Source organism: Saimiri boliviensis, chromosome 14 (genome assembly GCF_048565385.1).
Source record: "Saimiri boliviensis isolate mSaiBol1 chromosome 14, mSaiBol1.pri, whole genome shotgun sequence".
NCBI classification, from domain to species: domain Eukaryota; kingdom Metazoa; phylum Chordata; class Mammalia; order Primates; family Cebidae; genus Saimiri; species Saimiri boliviensis.
The window spans coordinates 43,999,634-44,020,679 of record NC_133462.1 but is presented as its reverse complement, the minus strand read 5'-3'; the positions used below and the strand labels follow the sequence as shown (position 1 = coordinate 44,020,679).

Sequence of the window (21,046 nt, the reverse complement as noted above, 5' to 3'; positions counted from 1 at the left end):
GGTAACAAGAGCGAAACTCCGTCTCAAGAAAAAAAAAAAAAACAACAACAAAAAAAAACCAAACAATAAATAACCCAGCCAGGCAGGAAAGCCTAGGCTGTGACTGTGTATTTAGAGACCTGATACTGTTCCTGCTTCTCATAAAGGCAAGAATATAAAATATAAAGACAAATGGTAAAGCGCAATGGGAAAGCAATACTATTACAGGAGGCGGGGCCAGAGGAGAGCGGGATGACTGAGGTTTGGGCGGGACTGGGGTCACTTTTTTTTATTTGAGACAGTCTCACTCTGTCTCTCAGGCTGCAGTGCAGTGGCGCGATCTCAGCTCACTGCCACCTCCGCCTCCCAGGTTGGAGTGATTCTCCTGCCTCAGCCTCCTGATTAGCTGGGATTACAGGCATGTGCCACCTCGCCCAGCTAATTTTTTGTATTTTTTTTCTTTTTCTTTTTCTTTTTCTTTTTTGAGACGGAGTTTCGCTCTTGTCACCCAGGCTGGAGTGCAATGGCGCGATCTCGGCTCACCGCAACCTCCGCCTCCTGGGCTCAGGCAATTCTCCGGCCTCAGCCTCCTGAGTAGCTGGGATTACAGGCACGTGCCACCATGCCCAGCTGATTTTTTGTATTTTTAGTAGAGACGGGGTTTCACCATGTTGACCAGGATGGTCTCAATCTCTTGACCTTGTGATCCACCCACCTCGGCCTCCCAAAGTGCTGGGATTAGAGGCGTGAGCCACCGCACCTGGCCCTCTTTTTTTTTTTTTTTAAAGATGGGGTTTCACCATGGTGGCCAGGCTAGTTTTGAACTCCTGACCTCAAGTGATCCATCCACCTCTGCCTCCCAAAATTCTAGGATTGCAGGTGTGAGCCACCATGCCCGACCTAATTTTTGTATTTTTAGTAGAGGCAGGGTTTCACCATGTTGGCCAGGCTGGTCTCAAACTCTTAATCTCCGGTGACCCGCCTGCCTCCTCTCAAAGTGCTGGGATTCCCGGCTGGGTCACTTTTCCTACCCACCACCCCCAGACTGATCTGCAACCTCCTCCCCGTGAAGTTCTCACTGACCACCGGCCTTGGCCACTGGCCGACCTGATCCCCCACGAGCCCATCACTGGAGGCCCTGCAGGGTCCCACCCCTGCCCCATCGCGCGGCCCCTCTGGGCACTTCCATCCCATCGCCCTCCATCCACCTCCCAGCCTTTGCTTGTGCCGTTCCACCCGCCAGGAGCGCCGCTTCCTGCCTGACTGCGCGGGCCTCGGCCTGAGTCTTGCACTCTGCAAACCCGGGTCTCGAACCTACCCCCCGCCCTCCTCTCTGGGTGCCGGGGAGGGGCGCAGGGTGCCTGGGGCCATCCCCGCGGGACCCCACCCAGGGACTGGACTCCAAGTCCCAGAATGCCCCGCGCTTCCCGTGGGTGGGGCCCAGGGCTTTCCCCCACCCAGCGCGCAGTTTGGGAGGTGCTGGGCAATTTTCAAATTTTGGCGCTGACCGGGAGGGGCGGTGACAGCTGCGGCGGTGGTTCCCCCGCCCCCCGCACCCAGCCACAGGCTGCTGCTGGCGGCCGCGCCCGGAGCCCAAGGTCGGGGCACCCCGCAAAGCTGCCCCGTACACTCCATGGGGCCTCCCCAGGCGGCAAGACTCGCAGCGGAGGGGCTCCGGGCCCATTTCCACGATGAGAAACTGAGGCACAGGGAGGTCAGGGACCGGTCCGGGGATCCGCACCAAGGGCGTGGCAGAGGCGGGATTTGAACGGGAGACCCGGAGAGGGCGCTAGAAAGTTAGTGACCAATTGGCCGGGCGCGGTGGCTCACGCTTGTAATCTAAGCACTTTGGAGGCCAAGGCGGGCGGATCACCTGAGGTCGGGAGTTCAAGACCAGCCTGAGCAATATGGTGAAACCCCGTCTTTAAAAAAAAAAAAGAAAAAAAAGAGAGAGAGAAAGAAAGTTAGTGACCAATTGGCCGGGCGCGGTAGCTCACGCTTGTAATCCCAGCACTTTGGGAGGCGGAGGCTGGCGGATCACCGGAGGTCAGGAGTTCGAGACCAGCCTGGTCAACGTGGTGAAACCCTGACTCTACTAAAAAAAATACAAAATAAGGCCGGGCGCGGTGGCTCAAGCCTGTAATCCCAGCACTTTGGGAGGCCGAGGTGGGTGGATCACACGGTCGAGAGATCGAGACCATCCTGGTCAACATGGTGAAACCCCGTCTCTACTAAAAGTGCAAAAAATTAGCTGGGCATGGTGGCGCGTGCCTGTAATCCCAGCTACTCAGGAGGCTGAGGCAGGAGAATTGCCTGAACCCAGGAGGCGGAGGTTGCGGTGAGCCGAGATCGCGCCATTGCACTCCAGCCTGGGTAACAAGAGCGAAACTCTGTCTCAAAAAAAAAAAAAAAAAAAAAAAAAAAAATACAAAATAAGCCGGGCGTGGTGGCGGGCACCTGTAACCCCAGCTTCTCGGGAGGCTGAGGCACGAGAACCGCTTGAACCCGAGAGAAAGAGGCTGCAGGGAGCCGAGATCGCGCCACTGCCATCCAGCCTGGGTGACAAGAGTGAGCCTCCGTTTCAAAAAAAAGGAAAAAAAAGGAAAGTTAGTGACCGATTGCTCTCTGCTTTGGGGGAGGGGGTGTGGGGCCACGGGGGAGAAATACCGGACCCTGGGACCATGCAGCCCGGGAGGCCCCAGCCCGCACGTGTCCCCTCCACTGACCTCTACCCGGTGCTGCCACTCCCACCCGAGGAGTGGATTTTGGCGCCAGATTTTAAAAAATCTCAGCGGAACGCCTGTGGTTGGCTCCCAGCCTGGAATATGAGCCTGGAGCCTGGATTCCGGAGCCTGGATCTGAGGGACCCCGGATTCCGGAGCCTGGATCCGAGGGACCTCGGATTCCGGAGTCTGGATCTGAGGGACCCCGGATTCCGGAGTCTGGATCTGGATGAGCCCGGATTCCGGAGCCTGGATCTGCGTAAGCCCGGATTCCGGAGCCTGGATCTGAGGGACCCCGGATTCCGGAGCCTGGATCTGCGTGAGCCCGGATTCCGGAGCCTGGATCTGCGTAAGCCCGGATTCCGGAGCCTGGATCTGAGGGACCCAGGATTCCGGAGCCTGGATCTGCATGAGCCCGGATTCCGGAGTCTGGATCTCAGGGACCCAGGATTCCGGAGCCCGGAGCCTGGAGCCTGGAGCCTGGATTCTGGGGTCTGGGTGTTGGGAAGCCGGATTATGGAGTGTGGATTCCAGAACCTGGAGGCCAAACCTGGTATCTAAAATCAGAATTCAGGACCCTGGAGTTGGAACCCTGTGATCCCAACAGAAATCTGGGAGGCGAGCAGAGCTCTGGGGCCGCAGCTGGCAGCTGCCTGTTAAATGAGTGAATGTTGCAGTGAAATCAACACATAATGGGGGGGCCTCTACTTTGCGGCAGGCACTGGGGGGACGGAAGGGAAGCCAGTACACAGTATAAATAGGTGAATGAGGCGGGCTGCAGTGGCTCACACCTGCAATCCCAGCATTTAGAGAGGCTGAGGGAGAATTGCTCGAGGCCAGGAGTTCGGTACCAGCCTGGGCAATATAGCAAAACCCCACCACTACAAAATATACAAAAATTAGCCCGGCGTGGTGGCTCATACCTGCAGTCCCAGCTACTTGGGAGGTTCGGGTGGGAGGATCATTTGATCCGAGAAGGTGGAGGCTGCAGTGAGCTGAGATTGCACCACTGCACTCCATTCTGGGTGGCAAGAGTAGGACCCTGTCTCAAAAATAAATAAATAAGGCTGGGCGTGGTGGCTAATGCCTATAATCCCAGCACTTTGGGAGGCCGAGGCAGGCAGATCACCTGAGGTCAAGAGTTCAAGACTAGCTTGGTCAGCATGACGAAAACCCATGTCTACGGAAAATACAACAGTTAGCCAGGTGTAGTGACTCACAACTGTAATCCCAGCACTTTGGGAGGCTGAGAAGGGTGGATCACCTGAGGTCAGGAGTTTGAGACCAGCCCAGCCAACATGATACACCGTCTCTAATAAAAAGACAATAATGAGCGGGCATGAGGGAGAGGACTTGTAATTTGTAATTCTGGCTACTCAGGAGGCTGAGGCAGGAGAATCTCTTGAACCCGGGAGGTGGAGGTTGCAGTAAGCCAAGATTGTGCCACTGCACTCCAGCCTGGGCGACAGAGTGTGACTCGGTTTCAAAAAAAAAAAAAAAAAAAAGGGTGGAAAACCATTCAAGGGACAGGGAACGGCCAGTGCAAAGTCTGTGTCCTGGGCACAGCAGATACAGCAATGAATGAGAACTCCCAGAGGGTACAGGCAGATATAGAAGAAAGAAACACACATCATGTAACATCAGTGTATCAGTTAGCTACTGCTGTGTTACAAACAGCCCCAAGATATAGCAGGAGTAGATTCATTTTTCACTCTCTTTTCATTCTTTCTCCCTCCCTCCATCCCTCCCTCCTTCTCTCTCTTTCCTTCCTTTTTCTTTTTCTTTCTCTTTTTCTTTCTCCCGCCTCTCTCTCTCTCTTTCCTCTTTCCTTCTTTCTCTCTTTTTCTTGCTTACAGGTTCTCACTCTGCTGCCTAGGCTAGAAGCAGTGACGCAGTCATGGCTCACTGCAGCCTTGACCTCACAGGCTCAAAGGACCCTCCCACCTCAGCCTCCAGAGTAGCTGGGACCACAGGGTCCTGCCACCACACCTGGCTAAGTTTTGTATTTTTCGTAGAGACAGGGTCTCGCTATGTTGCCCAGGCTGGTCTCAAACTGCTTGGCTCAAGTCATCTGCCTGCCTTGGCCTCCCAGAGTGCTGGGATTACTGGCATGAGCCACGGGGCCCGGCCGATATTTACCTTTCTTATATCACAGTTTCTGTGGGTCAGGAACCCAGATGTGGCTTACCTTTGGCATCCAGTGGCTCAGGGCTCCGAGAGTCGGCAAGCGAGGTGTTGCTGGGGCAGGGTCCACTTCCAGACTCACTCACACACGTGGCTAGAAGGATTCTGTTCCTTGCAGACTGCTGGACCAAGAGCCTCAAGTCTGGCTGACTGCTGTCCAGGACCTGCCTCTGCTCATTGGGAATGGCTGGAGGTGAATGAGTCAGGGTTCTCCGGAGAAACAGAACCAGCAGGAGGGAGAGAGAAAAAGAGATTTTCTTTTTTTTTTTTTTTAAGGCGCGCTTTCACCATGTTGGTCAGGCTGGTCTTGAACTCCCGACCTCAGGTGATCCTCCCACCTTGGCCTCCAAAGTGCTTGGATTACAGGCGTGAGCCACCGAGCCCAGCCGAAAAAGAGATTTATTATTAGTCATTGACACACAGGCTTATAGGAGCTGACAAGTCACAACATCTGAAGTCTGCAAGCTGGAGACCCAAGAGAGCTGATGTCTCTCTTAACAGAGTGGAGCTGATGTTCCTTGATTTTTTTTTTTTTTTTTTTTTTTTTTTTTTTGAGATGGAGTCTTGCTCTGTTGCCCAGGCTGGAGTGCAGTGGTGTGATCTCGGCTCACCGCAACCTCTGCCTCCTGGGCCCAAGTTATACTCCCACCTCGGCCTCCCAAGTAGCTGGGATTACAGGCACGCACCACCATGCCCAGCTAATTTTTTGTATTTTTAGTAGAGACAGGGTTTCACCATGTTGACCAGGATGGTCTCCATCTCTTGACCTCGTGATCCACCCGCCTCGGCCTCCCAAAGTGCTGGGATTACAGGCGTGAGCCACCGTACCCGGCCCTTTTATTTTTAATTAAAATACTGTTTTAGACTGGGGTCTTCCTATGTTACCCAGGTTGGTCTCAAACTCCTGGACTCGAGGGACTCCCACCTTGGCCTCCCAAAGTTCTAGGATTACAGGCATGAGCCACCACGCCCAGTCACGTGGTCTTTCTTTACGCAGTAGGCAGGAAGAGCCCCTGCTTAGCTGGGTGCGGCGCCCCCTGCCTGTAATCCCAGCTATTTGTGAGGCTGAGGTGGGAGGATTGTTTTCATAAATCAGGAGTTCAAGGCTTCAGTGAGCTGTGATGGCGTCACTGCATTCCAGCATGGGCAACAGAGTGAAACCCAATTAAAAAAAAAAAAAAAAATTAACCGCCTTGGGGCATGCCTGGCAACAGGGGGAAGCCACCCAGCATGCCAGCAGTGTCTGCAATGTCAGACGCTGGGGTTCCAGCCGTTCCATTGTCTGTGAGCTTTTTTTTTTTTTTTGAGACAGAGTTTCACTCTCGTTACCCAGGCTGGAGTGCAATGGCACGATCTTGGCCTGCCACAACCTCCGCTTCCCGGGTTCAAGCAATTCTCCAGCCTCTGCCTTCTGAGTAGCTGGGATTACAGGCACGCACCACCATGCCCAGCTAATTTTTTTTGTATTTTTAGTAGAGACAGGGTTTCACCATGTTGACCAGGATGGTCTCGATCTCTTGACCTTGTGATCCACCCACCTCGGCCTTTCAAAGTGCTGGGATTACAGGCTTGAGCGACTGCGCCCGGCTGCAGGTGGGATTTGAACCAGGCAAATGTGACCTCAGACAGAGCTTTTCCTCCTGCCTCCCCCTGTGAGGCACAGTCCCAGACTGGCCAGCCTCTGGCTGTGTCCCGTTCCACCCTCCTCCCCTGTCGCTCTCCTCGGAACTTCCCCAGCGTGCCTATCAAGCCTCCGCGGCCACCTGTCGTGGGGATCCCACCTCCTCCCAGCCGGGGCTGTCTTACACATGTCTCTAAGTTCAAACGATGACTCAGCTCCATCCTGAAACCTCTCCTTGGGGACAGGAGTCACGCCTTGCTCATCTTGTTCCTCTCTGCAGAAAAACATGATGTCAGAGCCCAGCCACTGCCAATTGCCAATCACTTCCTGGCTACATCCGGAGTGAAACGCAGACCCCTCCCACAGCCCCCAAGCCAGTCTCTCTGAGTTCATCTTCCCAGCTCTCCCCAGGCTTACCCTGTTCCAGCCCCAGGGCCTTCTCCGGATTCCTCAAACGCACCAGGTGCAGTCCCGGCTGAGGACCTTCTCATGAGCTGCGCCTGCCGCCTGGGACCTCTGCCCACACAGCCCCTCAAGCCTGGCTTTTTACTTTTTTTCTTTTTTGAGACAAGAGTCTCACTCTGTCACCCAGGTGGAGTGCAGTGGCGTGATCTCGGCTCACTGCAACCTCTGCCTACCCGGTTCAAGCAGCTCTTCTGCCTCAGCCTCCTGAGTACCTGGGATTACAGGAGTCAGCCACTGCACCCAGCTGCTTCCCAGGTTGAAGCTATTTTCCTGACTCAGCCTCCTGAGTAGCTGGGATTACTGGTATGCGCCACCATGCCTGGCCAACTTTTGTTTTTTGTTTGTTTGTTTTTGAGATAGAGTGTCACTCTGTCACCCAAGCTGGAGTGCAATGGCATGATCTTGGCTCACTGCAACATGCCCCTCCTGGGTTCAAGTGATTCTCCTGCCTCAGACTTCCGAGTAGCTGGGATTACAGGCCCCCACCGCCATGCCCAGCTTTATCTTTTTTTAAAAAAAAAAATTGTATCTTTAGTAGAGATGAGGTTTCATCATGTTGGTCAGGCTGGTCTTGAACTCCTGACCTCATGATCTACCTGCCTCAGCCTCCCAAAGTGCTGGATTACAGGTGTGAGCCACCGCACCTGGCACGTTTCATATTTTTAGTAGAGATGGGGTTTGGCCATGATGGTCAGGCTGGTCTCGAACTCCTGATCTCAGGTGATCCACCTGCCTTGGCCTCCCAAGGTGCTGGGATTACAGGTGTGATCCAGTGTGACCAGGCTTTCTGTGTGTGTGTGTGTGTGTGTGTGTGTGTGTGTATGAGATAGGGCCTTGTTCTGTTGCCCAGGCTGGAGTGCAGTGGTACAATCATAGCTCACTGAATCCTCAAACTCCTGGGCTCAAGTGATCCTCCTGCCTCAGCCTCCCAAGGAGCTGGGACTACAGGTGTGCCCATCAGGCCTGGCTAATTTTTTTTTTTTTTTTAAAGATGGGGGCCGGGCACGGTGGCTCAAGCCTGTAATCCCAGCACTTTGGGAGGCCGAGGCGGGTGGATCACAAGGTCAAGAGATCGAGACCATCCTGGTCAACATGGTGAAACCCCGTCTCTACTAAAAAAATACAAAAATTAGCTGGGCATGGTGGCACATGCCTGTAATCCCAGCTACTCAGGAGGCTGAGGCAGGAGAATTGCCTGAACCCAGGAGGCAGAGGTTGCGGTGAGCCAAGATCGTGCCATTGCACTCCAGCCTGGGTGACAAGAGCGAAACTCCGTCTCAAAAAAAAAAAAAAAAAAAAAAGATGGGGGTTCACCATGTTGCTCAAGCTGGCCTCAAACTCCTGACCTTGTGATCCGCCTGCCTCGGCCTCCCAAAGTGCTGAAATTACAGGCGTGAGCCATCACATCCAGCTGCCTGGCTAAGTTTTTAAAAAATTATTTGTAGAGATGGGAGTCTAAGCAGGTTGCCCAGGGTGGCCTCGAACTCCTGGGCTCAAGCGATCCTCCGCCTTGGCCTATCAACGTGCTGAGATTACAAGTGTGAGCCTTAAAGACAGAGGCTGCAGTGAGTTATGATCACACCACTGCACTCACCCTGGGCAATACGGGGAGACCCTGTCTCGAAAAAGAGAAAGAAACTGATCTCATTAGAGGACCCCACCTTCATGAGCTCCTCTAACCCCAACATCTTCAAGGTTAAGCCCCCTCCAAATCCCATCCCACTGTGGGTTGGAGCTTCCACAGACGAATTTTGGAGGAGACACATTTAGTCCACGGCACCTCCCACAGTGTCAGAGAGCCTCCTGCTCTGCCCCCACCTCTTCCAAACATCCCCAGGACTCCGAATTCTGCAGCATTCCAGCCACCACAGCAGGAGGGAACCCTGGCTCCAGCCCCTCTGGGCAGATCAAGCCCTGTTTCCATATGTCCTTGTGTGCTGCAGTGGGCAGGGAGGGATGGTGTTAAGGGCAGGGGCCGGCTGGGCGTGGTGGCTCAGGCCTGTAATCCCAGCACTTTGGGAGGCTGAGGCGGGTGGATCATGAGGTCAAGAGATCGAGACCATCCTGGCCAACATGGTGAAAACCTGTCTTTCCTAAAAATAAAAAATAAATTGCGCCGGGCGCGGTGGCTCAAGCCTGTAATCCCAGCACTTTGGGAGGCCGAGGCGGGTGGATCACGAGGTCAAGAGATCGAGACCATCCTGGTCAACATGGTGAAACCCCGTCTCTACTAAAAATACAAAAAATTAGCTGGGCATGGTGGCGCGTGCCTGTAATCCCAGCTACTCCGGAGGCTGAGGCAGGAGAATTGCCTGAACCCAGGAGGCGGAGGTTGCGGTGAGCCGAGATCGCGCCATTGCACTCCAGCCTGGGTAACAAGAGCGAAACTCCATCTCAAAAAAAAATAATAATAAATAAAAAATAAATAAATAAATTAGCCAGGCGAGGTGGGGCACGCCAGTAATCCCAGCTACTTGGGATGCTGAGGCAGGAGAATTGCTTGAAACTGGAAAACGGAAGTGGCAGTGAGCTGAGATGGCATCACTGCACTCCAGCCTGTCCACAGAGCAAGACTCCATCTCAAAAAAGAAGGCTGGGGCTAAGAATCACGGAAGCAAAATGTCAAAATGTGAAGGTGGCCCCACAAAACACGCATGATAAATAACATATACATTATGTATTATATATTATTATATTATATAATGATAGTATATTTTATACATATATATTTTTGAGACAGAGTCTGGCTACTATTGCAATGGCATGATCTCCACTTACTGCAGCCTCTGCCTCCCAGGTTCAAGAGATTCTCCTGCCTCAGCCTCCCGAGTAGCTGGGATTACAGGTGCACACCACCACACTTGGCTAATTTTTGTATTTTTGGTAGAGACGGGTTTTCGTCATGTTGGCCAGGCTATTCTCGAACTCCTGACCTCAGGTGATACGCCCACCTCAGCATTGCCAAAGTATGCAATACATTTTTCTAAAAAAATCTAAATGAATGCAAAAATGCCTATGTTGTATAGATTTTTAAAATTTACTGTAATTTTGTTTAAAGCCATGTGTGGTGGCTCACGCCTGTAATCCCAACACTCTGGGAGGCCAAGGCAGGCAGACCGATTGGGGTCAGCAGTTTGAGACCAGCCTGGCCAACGCGGCAAAACCCCGTCTTTAGTAAAAATGCAAAAATTGGCCGGGTGCGGTGGCTCACGCCTGTAATCCTAGTACTTTGGGAGGCAGAGGTGGGTGGATCACCTGAGGTCAGGAGTTCAAGACCAGCCTGGCCATCACGGTGAAACCCTATCTTTAAAAAAAAAAAATGCAAACATTAGTTGGGCGTGGTGGTGGGTGCCTGTAATTCCAGCTACTGAGGAAGCTGAGGCAGGAGAATTGCTTGAACCTGGGAAGGGAGGTTGCAGTGAGCAGAGATCGTGCCACTGCACTCCAGCCTGGGTGCAGAACATGACTCCATCTCAAAAAAAAAAAGGACAGGATTACTCACAACGATTATTCCTTTCACTTCAGGCTCCAAGAAGGCCTGGCTGACATTGTTACTGATCCTATCTTTTACTTTATTTATATTTATTTATTTATTTATTTATTATTATTATTATTTTTGAGACGGAGTTTCGATCTTGTTACCCAGGCTGGAGTGCAATGGCGCGATCTCGGCTCACTGCAACCTCCGCCTCCTGGGTTCAGGCAATTCTCCTGTCTCAGCCTCCTGAGCAGCTGGGATTACAGGCACACACCACCATGCCCAGCTAATTTTTTGTATTTTTAGTAGAGACGGGGTTTCACCATGTTGACCAGGATGGTCTCGATCTCTTGACCTCGTGATCCACCCGCCTCGGCCTCCCAAAGTGCTGGGATTACAGGCTTGAGCCACCGTGCCCGGCCTATTTATTTATTTTTGAGACAGAGTCTTGCTCTGTCGCCCAGGCTGAAGTGCAGTGGTGTGACCTCTGCTCACTGCAACCTCTGCCTCCTGGGTTCAAGAGATTCTCCTGCTTTGGCCTCCCAAAGTGTTGGGAGGACAAAGAGAAGCCCCGTTACCCAGCTAATGCAATACTTTTTAAAAACCAAAATCAGCCGGGCCGGGTGACTCATACCTGTAATTCCAGCTGTAATGTGCAGTGAGCCGAGATCGCGCCATTGCACTCCAGCCTGGGCAACAAGAGGGAAATAAAAATCAATGCCCCAGTATCCATGAGGAACAAAATATCGAAATTCTAAATAAAGACAGAATCTGATTTTGCACTGATCCCCGTCACCTCCCTGACCTTCCCTATCTCCAGCTCATGTTGGCCGTGTTGGTCAGGCTGGTCTCGAACTCCTGACCTCAGGTGATCCACCCGCCTCGGCCTCCCAAAGTGGTGGCATTACAGGCGTGAGCCACCGCGCCCTGCTGCTTTCATTTTTAAATTGAAATTCTAAGATAGAAACATACACGTTGCCAGCGTAAAACGCTGCACATATAAAATGACACAAAACGTTGTAACTGCCACCCTCCCGTTATCCCCTCCAGCCCAGTGCCCCGCCCGTCCCCCCCTCTTCCGGCGCTAAGGACGCAGGGACCACGCGCGGCCACCAGATGGCGCCGCCGCGCCTCGCAGCCCCGCGACGTTTCGCGCCCCAGCGGTGGGCGGCGCGGAGGAGGCGCGATGCGTCAGCCGGCCCCGCGGGCCCGGGGGCCAGGGAGCCGGGGAAACCGAGCCTCGGGGCCGAGGCCAGACCCCAGGCTGGCGGGGGAGGGGACGCAGATGTGAGTCACCCTGGAGCCCCCGGTCGACCGTGGGAGACGTTGTCACGCGGCGCCGGGCCGCCTCGCTCTCGAACAGTCTTCCCGGGGCGGCGGCGGAGTCCTGCAGGCGGCCGTGCCTGGCGCACACGCGTGGCTCCAACACGAACTCGCCGGTGGCCTCTCCAAGCCTCAGTTTCTCCTTTTGCATAATGCACATCAGCACCACCCCTGCTTCCCAGGTCTTGAATTGAATCATCCATGAACGGGGAGGGGTGGGGCGAGGGTGGGGGCCAGGTCCGGGGCCACGCGCTCCACGCAGGTCAGCGCCCACCCTGGAGTGAGACATAAAAGTGGGCGCCACCCTGGCACGTGGGCCCGAAGCGGCGGCGTGCAGCCGGAGCCTGCACCATCCTCTCTCCCACCCCGGCTTTCTCCGGGGCCCGGAGGCCTCCCTTTGCACGGGCAAAGGCTGGAACGCTAGGCAGCCGGCGGGGGCGGGGCCGCGCCACCTGCACCTCCCACGCGCGCCCCACCCTGAAACTCGCAGGAGGCGGCGAGGGGGCGCCCGGTTTCTTCCCCAGAGTGCCCCGGGCTTTGCAACCCCCTCCACTTTGGGGGACCTCAAGGAAGCCCCCCGCGACCCCCAGATGACAGCTGATGTTTATTGGGCGCTGACTGTCAGCCTTAGTTGAGATCACGCTCTGCAAACCAGAGAGGCCGGCACTGCAGCCCCATTACTCAGACCCGAACGTAGAGGCCGGGAGAAGCCAGATCACCTGGGGGCTGGGGTCGCAGCAGCCAGGAGAGCCTCCGGCCATCGCCACCACCTGCGCGAGATCAGGCTGCAACCCGGGCCCCTTCCCCGTGCAGCCCCTCCAGCCCCTGCAGAACTTGGGAAAAGCGCGGGTCCGGGACTCTCCGAGGAGCGGGAGGGGATTCCAGGCTCCCCTCCCCCGAAAGTCCGGGCCGCCTCGCGCGCTGGAAATCCCGCGCGCGCCCCGAACCGCGGCTCTGCTGCCGGGAAATCAGGAGAAAAAAAAAACTTCTGCTTTTTTTTTTTTGTTTCTGGCATTGGCGGTCACCTACCAGTCCCCCGCACGTCCCCCTCCTGGCGCTCGCCCCCACGTGGGGCGCCCCCGCACGGCGCTCCGCCCCCTCCCCGCCGTCAGCCAACCGTAGAGTTCAGAGCCCTCGCCCCTACCAATAGGAGGGGGCAAATGATCACCGAGGCCACGCCCCTCTCCCCGCCCCCCGCCCCCTTTCCCCGCCGGAGTCTATAAAAGGCGGTGCTGGAGGCTCCCTGTTCAGATCGCCGAAGCGTTAGACTTCGATTCGTTCCTGCCACTTTCTGGATTATTCTCGCCGAGGACTTTGCAACATTTTTTTTCCGCCTTTTCTGGAAGGATTTCGCTGCTTCCCGGAGGTCTTGGACGAGCGCTCCGGCTCCGTGGGAAGGTTTTGGGCTCTCTGGCTCGGACTTTGCAGTTTCTCCCTGGGGACTGCCGGGGAGCCGCGTCCACTGTGGATTATAATTGCAACATGACGCTGGAAGAGCTCGTGGCGTGCGACAACGCGGCGCAGAAGTAAGTAGCCGCTGCGGTCGGCCGGGACGGGATGGGTCGGGTCGGGCGGGGCCGGGAGCCGAACGCAGCACCCGGTGGTCCGCGCGTCACTGACTCCTCTCCCTTGGCCCCAGGATGCAGACGGTGACCGCCGCGGTGGAGGAGCTGCTGGTGGCTGCTCAGCGCCAGGACCGCCTCACAGTGGGGGTGTACGAGTCGGCCAAGTTGATGAATGTGTGAGTCAGACCCCCTCCCCGGGCTGGGCGCGGGTGGGACGGGGGACCCCCTCCCCTCTGCTCTGGACGCTTTCCACAAGCCTGTACTGCACGGGGCTGGGACTTCCCCAAGTGCCCCCCCGCTGTGGATGCGGGGCTCCTCTGCTGGTTTGTGGATTGGGGGCTGCAGGATCCTGCTGCATCTGTCTGCCAGCGCCCCTCCCGCTGTGGACCTGTTACCCCCCGACCCTGTGCTTTGAACCATGTGCCCTCCCCTCCCCCACCATGCTCAGCTTGCGGAGGCCATCACCCCCTGCACCCCTGCCGTTTCTCTTTTGCTCTCGCACGCTCCTTGTTTTGCAAACGCCTCCCTGCACGGTGGCCTCTCCCCGGTTCCCCGGCTGACCCTCCCCTTCTCTTTGGCCCCCCTCAGAGACCCGGACAGCGTGGTCCTGTGCCTCTTGGCCATTGACGAGGAGGAGGAGGGTGACATCGCTCTGCAAATCCACTTCACGCTCATCCAGTCCTTCTGCTGCGACAACGACATCAACATCGTGCGGGTGTCGGGCATGCAGCGCCTGGCACAGCTCCTGGGCGAGCCGGCCGAGACCCAGGGCACCACCGAGGCCCGGGACCTGCACTGCCTCCTGGTCACGGTGAGTCGGGCCTCTGCCCTACCCCGCCCTGCCGGGGGCACCTGGGCCGGTGTTTGTCAACAAAGCCGGGCTGGCTGGTCCTGCACAGCTCAGCACTCAGCCATGCTTGGCATGTCCCGTGGGCAGCCGGGCTGGGCCTCCTCACCCAGGGAGCTATTTTGAGCCTGCCTGTTTTCCACAAACAGGGGCCCCGGGAGAGGGAGGCTCCCGCTAAACCCTTTATTTCCCCCTCCTACAGAACCCTCACACGGACGCCTGGAAGAGCCACGGCTTGGTGGAGGTAGCCACCTACTGCGAAGAGAGCCGGGGTAACAACCAGTGGGTCCCCTACATCTCGCTCCAGGAACGCTGAGGCCCTTCCCAGCAACAGAACCTGTGGAGTCGCTGCCAAAAACATAAAATAAAATAAATATTTGAACCCCCCTCCCCCCCAGCACAACCCCCCCAAAACAACCTAACCCACGAGACCATCGGGGGCAGAGTCGTCGGAGACTGAAGAGGAGGAGGAGGAGGAGAAGGGGAGTGAGCGGCCGCCCCCAGGGCGGAGACCCGGAAGCTGTGCCAGGGGCTGCGGCGGAGGAGAAGGGGGGACCCAGGCCAGCAGGAGATGGGACCCCGGAGCTCAGGCCTTGGGACGGAGCAGAAGCCGGAGTGGCAGGGCGCACTGCCGCCCTCCCCGTCACGGACGGTCCAGACTCCACTCGGGGGTGGGGTGAGAGTGACTGCACCCCCCACCCTCCATGGGACTGGAGCTGGCATCCGAGGACGAGAGACGTGGTTGAACGAGGGTCTGCACCCTCGGCAGGACCACACTTTGGGACTTGGGAGCTGGGGCTGAGGTTGCTCTGTACCCACGAACTCCCAGTTTGCAGAGGACAGAGACGATCTATTTTGTTACTTGCACTCGTTACTGAACCACTGCGAGCGAGACGGGAAGCACAGATATCTATATTTTTACTTCTACTATGATGGCCTTGTAATAAATTTCTAAAGCCTCTGGGTGCTGGTATGCTTTCAGCTTCCGAGAACTACTGGACCCCCGCCCCTCCCCGGGAGTGCTCCGGGGACACGCTTCACCCCCTCCCCCGCCAGCTCACCAGGAAGTGTTACTTAAGCCCCTGGTAGCAGCTCCCGGCTCCGTGCAGACAGTGCCTCTTCTCTCTGCAGCAGGCGCCGCCGCCCCACAAACCTATGCCTCTTTTTTTTTTTTTTTTTTCTTCTCGTCCTGCCCTTGTAGCAATTAAGAGACCGGTTTATGACGAAACCTGGGGCCGTGCCACCGCTGTTACGGGCTGTTCCGGAGCCAACCCCAAGCTCTGGGCACAGATGGATGCATTTCGGCGGGAGGGGGTGCTGGCTGCAGCCCCTACCTGCCCCGGCCGCCACCGCAGCCCAAGGTCCGCAGCGGTCAAGGGGGCATCTGGGACCACACAGCGCGGTGAGCTCAGGCCTGCAGGGAGAGCGTCCTCCGAGGACTCCCCAGGGAGCGCCCCGCACCCACTACGCGCCTTCCCCCTCTCGGGATAGGCCTCTCTTTTGCACTAAAGACAAAAACCTATTTTTTTTTTTTTTTTTCCTGCAAACTAAAATCAACAAGCAGAAAAATACCCCAGGAAGTCGGCCTCCGGGCCAGCTGGGCTTGGCACAGTGCTGCGTTTTGCTACTCTAAACCGAAACCGTGGGCCCTGGCCAGCCACCTCCTACTTCTCCCCAAGTTGCAGGCGAGGTGGTGACTCCCCCTGCCCCGGGCTGGGAGCCTGGCCCAGCCCTTCCCTGCCCGGCCTCAGTCTTCCCGCCCAGTGGCTCCCCGCTGCTGCCCTGCAGCCCCAGGCCTGGGAACTAGGGGGGAGACGGGGTGGGGTGGTCCTCCGCAGGCCGCGACCTTTCCACGGAGCCTCACGTGGGCGCCGGAGGAAAACCCCAGCTGCTCCCTGGGAGTCACGGGGATGGGAGAGCCCCAGCGGGGGAGGGAGGGAGAGAAGGAGGGGGAAGTCCCAGAGGGAGAAGGGGGGAGGGGTGGGGATCCCACCTGGGGCTGGGAGGAGGAGAGAACTGAAGTGGGGAGAGGGGGTCCCAAGGGGTCCCAAGAAGGCAAGGGGGAATCCACCACAGCCCTGAATGAGCAGGGAAACCCCGGGGGGCGGGGGGGAGGCAACAGGCCGAAGGAGTCCTGAAGGGGTTTGGGGGAGAGGAGAATAGAATACCCGGCGGGGTATTGGGAAAAGTTTACAATTAACAATAATCGCGCCTCGGATAAACCTCGCTGGCTACAATACTACCACTGCGCAAAGTTATTATTTTTTATTTTTATTTTTATTTATTTATTTATTTTTGAGACGGAGTTTCGCTCTTGTTACCCAGGCTGGAGTGCAATGGCGCGATCTCGGCTCACCGCAACCTCCGCCTCCTGGGTTCAGGCAATTCTCCTGCCTCAGCCTCCTGAGTAGCTGGGATTACAGGCACGCGCCACCATGCCCAGCTGATTTTTTGTATTTTTAGTAGAGACGGGGTTTCACCATGTTGACCAGGATGGTCTTGATCTCTCGACCTCGTGATCCACCCACCTCGGCCCCCCAAAGTGCTGGGATTACAGGCTTGAGCCACCGCGCCCGGCCTTTTATTTTTTATTTTTATTAGAGTTGGGGTTTCGGTGTGTTGGCCAAGCTGGTCTGGAACTCCTGACCCCAGGACTCCTGACTGACCACCTGTGGGGCCACCCCGCCTCCCTACCCTAGGAGCTTCGCCCACATGCAGTGGCTCAGACCTGTCATCCCAGCACTTTGCAGGGCCAGGTGGGAAGATCACCTGAGGTCAGGAGTTCAGGACCAGCCTGACCAACATGGAGAAACCCCGTCTCTATTAAAAATACAAAAAATTCGCCGGGTGGGGTGGCGCATGCCTGTAATCCCAGCTATTCGAGAGGCTGAGGCAGGAGAACTCTTGAACCCGGGAGGCAGAGGCTGCAGTGAACCGAGATCACACCACTGCACTCCAGCTTGGGCAACAGAGCGAGACTGTCTCAAAAAATAAAAAAATTATGTTTAGGGGGTACATGTGCAGGTGTGTTATGGGATGCATGTGTCAGAGTGACATTTGGGCTTCAATTATAGCCATTGCCTGAATAACAAGCAGTATACCCACTAGGTAATTTTGTCAGCCCTCCAAAATCATCTTTAATTCTCTCCTGGCCATCCTGTGAATTAGTGGAGTCTGCCTGAGCAGGGGCCAGCGAACCACGCCTTCTATGCAAAATGAAAAGCTCGGCTACCTGAGAGTGTGAGGCAGGAGAATCGCTCGAGTCGGGGAGGTAGAAGCTGCAGTGAGCCAAGATCACACACCACCGCACGCCAGCCTGGGCAACAGAGTGAGACCCTGTCTCAAAAAAAAAAAAATAAAAAAAATAAAAAAATAGAAAAACTTGGAGACCCGAAGAATATTTTCAAGAACTATTTTAAAAACTCCAATGAGCCAGGCGCAGTGGCTCACGCCTGTAATCCTAGCACTTTGGGAGGCCATGGCGGGCAGATCATGAGGTCAGGAGTTTGAGACCAGCCTGACCAACATGGTGAAACCCATCTCTACTATAAAATACAAAAATTAGCCAGGTGTGGTGGCATGTGCCTGTAATCTGGGCTACTCGGGAGGCTGAAGCAGGAGTACTCCAGCCTGGGTGACAGAGTAAGACTCTGTCTGAAAAAGCAAAACAAAAAAAAAAAAAAAAAAAGAAAAAAAGAAAAGAAATGCACCCCCTGGCCCTGCCCCAAGTCTCAGCAGTTTATGGTCTTCTGTTTCTCTGAGTCCTCCCTCTCTGGGGAAGGAGCAGGGTCTTGGGAATGTCGTGAGGCCCATAATGTATCTCTGCCCCGGAGGGACAGGCCGAGGGCCGGGAAGTGACACAGCAAAGAGGAATTATACAGCAGGTGAGCTGGCAGGGGCCAGCCCCTCACCCCTGTCACTTCTTCCAATCCTGGTCACAACTGTGTTTGTTTTTTTTTTTTTTTTTTGAGACGGAGTTTCGCCCTTGTTACCCAGCCTGGAGTGCAATGGCGCGATCTCGGCTCACCGCAACCTCCGCCTCCTGGGTTCAGGCAATTCTCCTGCCTCAGCCTCCTGAGTAGCTGGGATTACAGGCACGCGCCACCATGCCCAGCTAGTTTTTTGTATTTTTAGTAGAGACGGAGTTTCACCATGTTGACCAGGTTGGTCTCGATCTCTCGACCTTGTGATCCACCCGCCTCGGCCTCCCAAAGTGCTGGGATTACAGGCTTGAGCCACCGCGCCCGGCCACAACTGTGTTTTTAATTTTTATTATTATTATTACTATCTTGAGATGGAGTCTCGCTCTGTAGCCCACAGGCTGGAGCGCACTGGCGCGATCTCGGCTCACAGCAACCTCCACCTCCCGGGTCCCGGTTCAAGCAATTCTCCTGCCTCAGCCCCCTGAGTAGCTGGGATTACAGGCAAGAGTCACCACGCCCAGCTAATTTTTGTATTTTTTAGTAGAGACGGGGTTTCACCATGTTGGCCACTCTAGTCTTGAACTCTTTTTTTATTTTTTATTTCTTTTGAGACGGAGTTTCACTCTTGTTACCCAGGCTGGAGTGCAATGGCGCGATCTCGGCTCACCGCAACCTCCGCCTCCTGGGTTCAGGCAATTCTCCTGCCTCAGCCTCCTGAGCAGCTGGGATTACAGGCACGCGCCACCATGCCCAGCTAATTTTTTGTATTTTTAGTAGAGACGGGGTTTCACCATGTTGACCAGGATGGTCTCGATCTCTTGACCTCGTGAGCCACCCGCCTCGGCCTCCCAAAGTGCTGGAATGACAGGCTTGAGCCACCGCACCCGGCCTCTCTCTTGTTTTTCTAAGGCTAACACAGGCCCTTGCACACAGTAGGGGGTCAATAAATATTGAATGAATCAGGCAGGGTGCGGTAGCCCAGGCCAGTAAACCCAGCACTTTGGGAGGCTGAAGTGGGGGCATCACTTGAGGCCAGGAGTTCAAGACCAGCCTGGGCAACATAGTGAAACCCCATCTCTACAAAGCCCAGCTCATTTTTTGTATTTTTAGGAGAGACGGGGTTTCACCATGTTGACCAGGATGGTCTCGATCTCTCGACCTCGTGATCCACCTGCCTCGGCCTCCCAAAGTGCTGGGATTACAGGCTTGAGCCACCGCGCCCAGCTGTTTTTAATTTTTTTAAAGACGGAGTTTCACCATGTTGGTCAGGCTGGTCTTGAACTCCCAACCTCAGGTGATTGGCCCGCCTTGGCCTCCCAAAGTGCTGGGATTACAGGTGTGAGCCACCGCACCCGACCTTGTTTTTAATTTTTTTCTCTGAGACAAGGTCTCACTCCATCCTGCAGGGTGGAGTCCAGTGGTGCAATCTCAGCTCACTGCAACCTCTGCCTCCCCAGCTCAAGCAATCCTCTCACCTCAGCCTCCGGAGAGCTTGGATTACAGATGTGTGCCACCATGCCCAGCCATTGCTGTTTTTTGAGACAGGGTCTCTCTCTGTCATCCAGGCTGAAGTGATGTGATCATAGCTTGCTGCAGCCTCAACCTCCTGGGCTCAAGTGATCCTCCTGCCTTGGCCTCCCGAAATGCTGGGATTACAGGTGTAAGCCACTGTGTCCAGCCCCTATCTGCTTTTTATAGAAAGAGAACGTGGAGTTGAGACAGGTGCAGTGACTTTGCCCAAAGTCACAAGGGACAAAGGCAGAGCCAGGAAACAAGCCAAGGCCAGTGTGACTCAAAGTACTGTTTTTCCATATAGACACACACACACACACACACAGACACACACAGACACAGACACACACAGACACACACAGACACACACACAGACACAGATACACAAAGACACACACAGACAGGTACACAAAGACAGACACACAGACACACACAGACACAGACACACACACACAGACACAGATACACAAAGACACAGACAGATACACAAAGACAGACACACAGACACACACAGACACAGACACACACACAGACACAGATACACAAAGACAGACACACAGACACACACAGACACAGATACACACACACAGATACACAAAGACACACACAGACAGATACACAAAGACAGACACACAGACACACACAGACACACACACAGACACAGACACACACAGACACAGACACACACACACAGATACACAAAGACACACACAGACAGATACACAAAGACAGACACATAGACACACACAGACACAGATACACACACACAGACACAGATACACAAAGACACACACAGACAGATACACAAAGACACACACACACAGACACAGATACACAAAGACAGACACAGACACAGACACAGATACACACACACAGACACAGATACACAAAGACACACACAGATACACAAAGAGACACACAGACACACACAGACACAGACACACACACACACACACAGATACACAAAGACACACACAGACAGATACACAAAGACAGACACACAGACACACAGACACAGACACACACACATAGACACAGATACACAAAGACACACACAGACAGATACACAAAGACACACAGACACACACACAGAGACACAGATACACAGAGACACACACAGACACACACAGATGACACACACAGACACACATGCAGACACACACACACAGATACACAAAGGCACACACAAACACACAGACACACACAGACACACAGACACAGATGACACACACAGATACACAGATGACACACACAGACACAGATGACACACAGACACACAGATGACACACACACACAGACACACAGACACACACACACACAGCATACATACTGTATATATATATACACATATAGTATATATACACCACACTATATATATAAAAACAATGATATATGTTATTGAGATATAGTTCATATGCCGTAACAG

At 54.9% G+C, this 21,046-nt stretch overlaps 1 protein-coding gene and 1 pseudogene across 1 annotated transcript; one reads left to right on the top strand and one right to left on the bottom strand.

Annotated features, from left to right (window-relative positions):
- Window positions 1-13,031: 13,031 nt before the first annotated feature.
- On the top strand, window positions 13,032-15,146 carry GADD45B (growth arrest and DNA damage inducible beta). The gene is made up of 4 exons (XM_003928609.2): window positions 13,032-13,299; window positions 13,413-13,514; window positions 13,927-14,149; window positions 14,388-15,146. The coding sequence occupies exons 1-4, from the start codon at window positions 13,256-13,258 to the stop codon at window positions 14,499-14,501; spliced, it is 483 nt and encodes a 160-aa protein (XP_003928658.1). The 5' UTR covers window positions 13,032-13,255; the 3' UTR covers window positions 14,502-15,146.
- A 1,212-nt stretch (window positions 15,147-16,358) lies between these two features.
- LOC120363140 (U4 spliceosomal RNA) lies at window positions 16,359-16,442 on the bottom strand (annotated as a pseudogene).
- Window positions 16,443-21,046: the final 4,604 nt, after the last annotated feature.